The sequence below is a fragment of the Spinacia oleracea genome, chromosome 1, assembly GCF_020520425.1.
Source record: "Spinacia oleracea cultivar Varoflay chromosome 1, BTI_SOV_V1, whole genome shotgun sequence".
Lineage (NCBI taxonomy): Eukaryota > Viridiplantae > Streptophyta > Magnoliopsida > Caryophyllales > Amaranthaceae > Spinacia > Spinacia oleracea.
Genome location: NC_079487.1, coordinates 69759549 through 69762902, shown reverse-complemented (window position 1 = coordinate 69762902; position 3354 = coordinate 69759549). Strand labels below are relative to the sequence as shown.

The window sequence follows — 3354 nt, the reverse complement described above, 5'->3', positions numbered from 1 at the left end:
TTCCGTTTCCGGAATTATTTTCCGATTCCGATAATATTTCCGATTCTGACAATATTTCCGTTTCCGGCAATATTTTCGATTCCGGCAATATTTCCATTTCCGATAATATTTTCCGATACGTACCATGTTTCCGTTTCCGGCAACATCTACGACTTGGATAATATTTATATTTCCGATACGATCCATATTTCCGTTTCCGGCAATATCATCGTTTCCGGAGTATTCATTTCTTGCCTGTGACGATCTCAGCTCCCACTGAAACCAAGATCCGTCGATTCCGAATATCCATAGATGGAGTATTTAATGCCATTAAATACTTGATCCGTTTACGTACTATTTGTGTGACCCTACGGGTTCAGTCAAGAGTAAGCTGTGGATTAATATAATTAATTCCACTTGAATTGAAGCGGCCTCTAGTAAGGCATTCAGCTCACTTGATCTCACTGAATTATTAACTTGTTAATTAATACTGAACCGCATTTATTAGACTTAATATTATATGCATACTTGGACCAAGGGCACTATTTCCTTCAGTTAGCGTCTATGCCACGCTCGCTGACTAAAAATCCCAAAAAATTTCCTGATCTTACTCCGAAGACGCATTTTTTCGGGTTTAATTTCATCCTGTACTTTCTCAAAGTCTCGAAAGTTTCTCGGAGATTGGTAATATGATCCTCCTCTTTCCGGCTTTTTACGATAGAGTCGTCTACATAGACCTCCACGTTTCTGCCTTTTTGGCCGGCAAACACCTTGTCGACCAGCCTTTGATACGTTGCCCCTGCATTTTTCAACCTGAATGGCATTGCCTTGTAACAGAAAACTCCTGCATCCGTGATAAAAGCCGCCTTCTTTCTGTCTGATTTATGCAGGCTGACCTGGTGATATCCTGAGAAAGCATCTAGGAAACTGAGCATTGCGTGGTCGCTAGTAGAGTCTACCAGCCTATCAATCCTTGGCAGTGGGTAGAAATCTTTCGGACACGCTCTGTTAAGGTTGGTGAAATCTACACACATTCTCCATGACCCACTCGGCTTTTTTACCATTACTACATTTGCCAACCATTCAGGGTAATCACATGGCTCAATGAAACCTGCCGCCAACAGTTTATCCACTTCTTCTTGTATTGCTGTCATTTTTTCCGTGGAGAAATTACGCTTTTTCTGCCGTACTGGCCTAACATTTCTGTCGGCGTTTAACCGGTGGACCATTATCTCTGGATCGATACCAGGCATCTCATCCGCTGAGAATGCAAAGATGTCTGCGTGCTCTCTTAGCAAGCTTATGAGGTTGATCTTCATGTCACTCCCCATTTCTGTACCGATCACGACCGTTCTATCCATATTTCCAACCTCCAGCTCAATATTCTCTGTCAGACCATCTGGCATTGGTCTTGGTGCTGATACCGGTCTCTCATCAAAGTGTTCCATGTCTAGGTCAGTTCGACCTCTTTTCGTGGCGTTTTTCTGTTTTGGCCTTTGTTCTTGCCTTGCCGGCTCAGTAGTCAAGTTTACTTCTGGGACCATTCTTCCCGGTGTTCTTAAAGCAGTCAAGTAACAGGATCTTGCCGCCAACTGGCTCCCCCTTATCTTTGCCGGCCTTTCAAGGTTCGACATATATATCATTGTCAAGTGATAGGTGAAGACTACCGCCTGCGCGTCGTGTATGAATGGGCGGCCGATGATCACATTGTAGGCCGCTGGTACTTTGATGATTAGGAAATCCACCATGAGATCTCGCATTTCAGACCCCTCTCCGATTTTCACCGGCAGCCTTATGCTACCTTCTGGATACACTGTAGATCCTGAGAAACCGATTACTGGGTAGTTCACCCTTTAAAGCTCGTCCTCTGGTATGTGCAACTGTTTGAAGGCTTCCCAGAAAATGATGTTTGCTGAGCTGCCACCGTCTACCAGTACTCTGTTCACATCGGCATTTGCTATATCGATTGTTAGAACTAGCGGGTCATCATGCGGGAAAATGATGCCTCTGCAATCCGATTCCGAGAACGTCATCACTGGTATGCTGGGTGGGTTCGGCCACACTCTTGTGTTATGATAGTTTACCATGTGCCTGTGTTCTTCCAAACTTCTGCTGGCGCCGCTTATCGTCCCTCCGTGGACTGGGCCGCCAGAGATTACATACACGGGAGATTTTTTTCCGCCGTCCCTCTGTTCTGCTCTGGCACTGGTTTCCGGCTGTTTTTGCTCGATTCTAGGTGGCTGATATGGCTGTTCGATTCTGGGGTATTGTTGTTGATTTTGCTGTTGTTGTGGCCGGTACGAATTTGCAGGGTTTCCCCCCACCGAGTTGTTGTTACCATTTTCTTGTTTCGCCCTATACTGCGAAAAATATCCCTTTCTGACCATATCCTCGATGTTGTCTTTGAGGTCTCTGCAGTCCTCTGTGAGGTGGCCGTGTTCATTATGGAAGTCACATAATTTCTTGACATTTCTTTCCCTACTCTGCATTGGTGGAGGCCTTCTCCAACCGTCCATCTTGTTGTTTATGTTGTAAATTGTCGTCCGCGGTGTGTTCAGCGGAGTGTAGTTATCAAAGAGTCCTCTGGACTCCCTTCTATCCTGTCGGGGTCTCTGCCCCTATGGATTGGCATTTCTATTATTCTGGTTTTTCTGGCCTGCCCCTTGCTGATTATTGTTCTAGTGGAAATTGTTTTCTCCTTTTCCCGCCTGGGGGTTATAGCTTGGATTGTATCCGGCATTCCCACCGGTTGCCACTACCACATTGGAGATCTTCATCATTTCATCCCCCCTGATATACTCATTTGCCTTGTGTAGGACGTCGCCCAGATTAGTGTATGATTTTCGGCTGAGGTACTTCTTGAATTCGCACTCTTGCATTCCCCTCAACAGAGCCAGAACCGCAACCTCCTGCTGTAGGTTGGGAATAGTGATTGATTCGTTGTTAAAGCGGGTGAGGTAATCTCTTAACGGCTCTCTATCTCTTTGAGCGAACGACATTAACTCTCCCGACGATTTCTTTCTCTTCTGTTTGCTCACAAACCGTGACAAAAACGCCGCCTGCAGCTGTCGAAAACTGTAAATGGAGTGTGCCTCTATGCCCTTATACCAGCTTGCTGCAACTCCTAAGAGTATGGACGGGAACACCTTGCACCACATGGCGTCAGAATCTGTGTACAGCATCATGTGTTGTTCGAATGTGGTGCAGTGATCCTCCGGATCCGTTGTCCCATCGTATCTCCCTGTCGGGATTTTTATCTTTTCCATCCTTTCTTCTAGGATTTCTCGGCACAGAGGAGAGTCTTTTGGCTGGATTGTCTGCCGTGTAGCTACCTGTAGAACCGGCGCTCTTCGCTCATATTCAGTGGTGGGGACT

The 3354-nt window shown here is 45.9% G+C and overlaps 1 protein-coding gene across 1 annotated transcript; it reads right to left on the bottom strand.

Annotated features, from left to right (window-relative positions):
* Positions 1-1832: 1832 nt before the first annotated feature.
* On the bottom strand, positions 1833-2495 carry LOC130465428 (uncharacterized). Its single transcript, XM_056834177.1, has one exon. It carries the CDS (start codon positions 2493-2495, stop codon positions 1833-1835), a length of 663 nt encoding a protein of 220 aa, XP_056690155.1.
* Between the last annotated feature and the right edge of the window lie 859 nt (positions 2496-3354).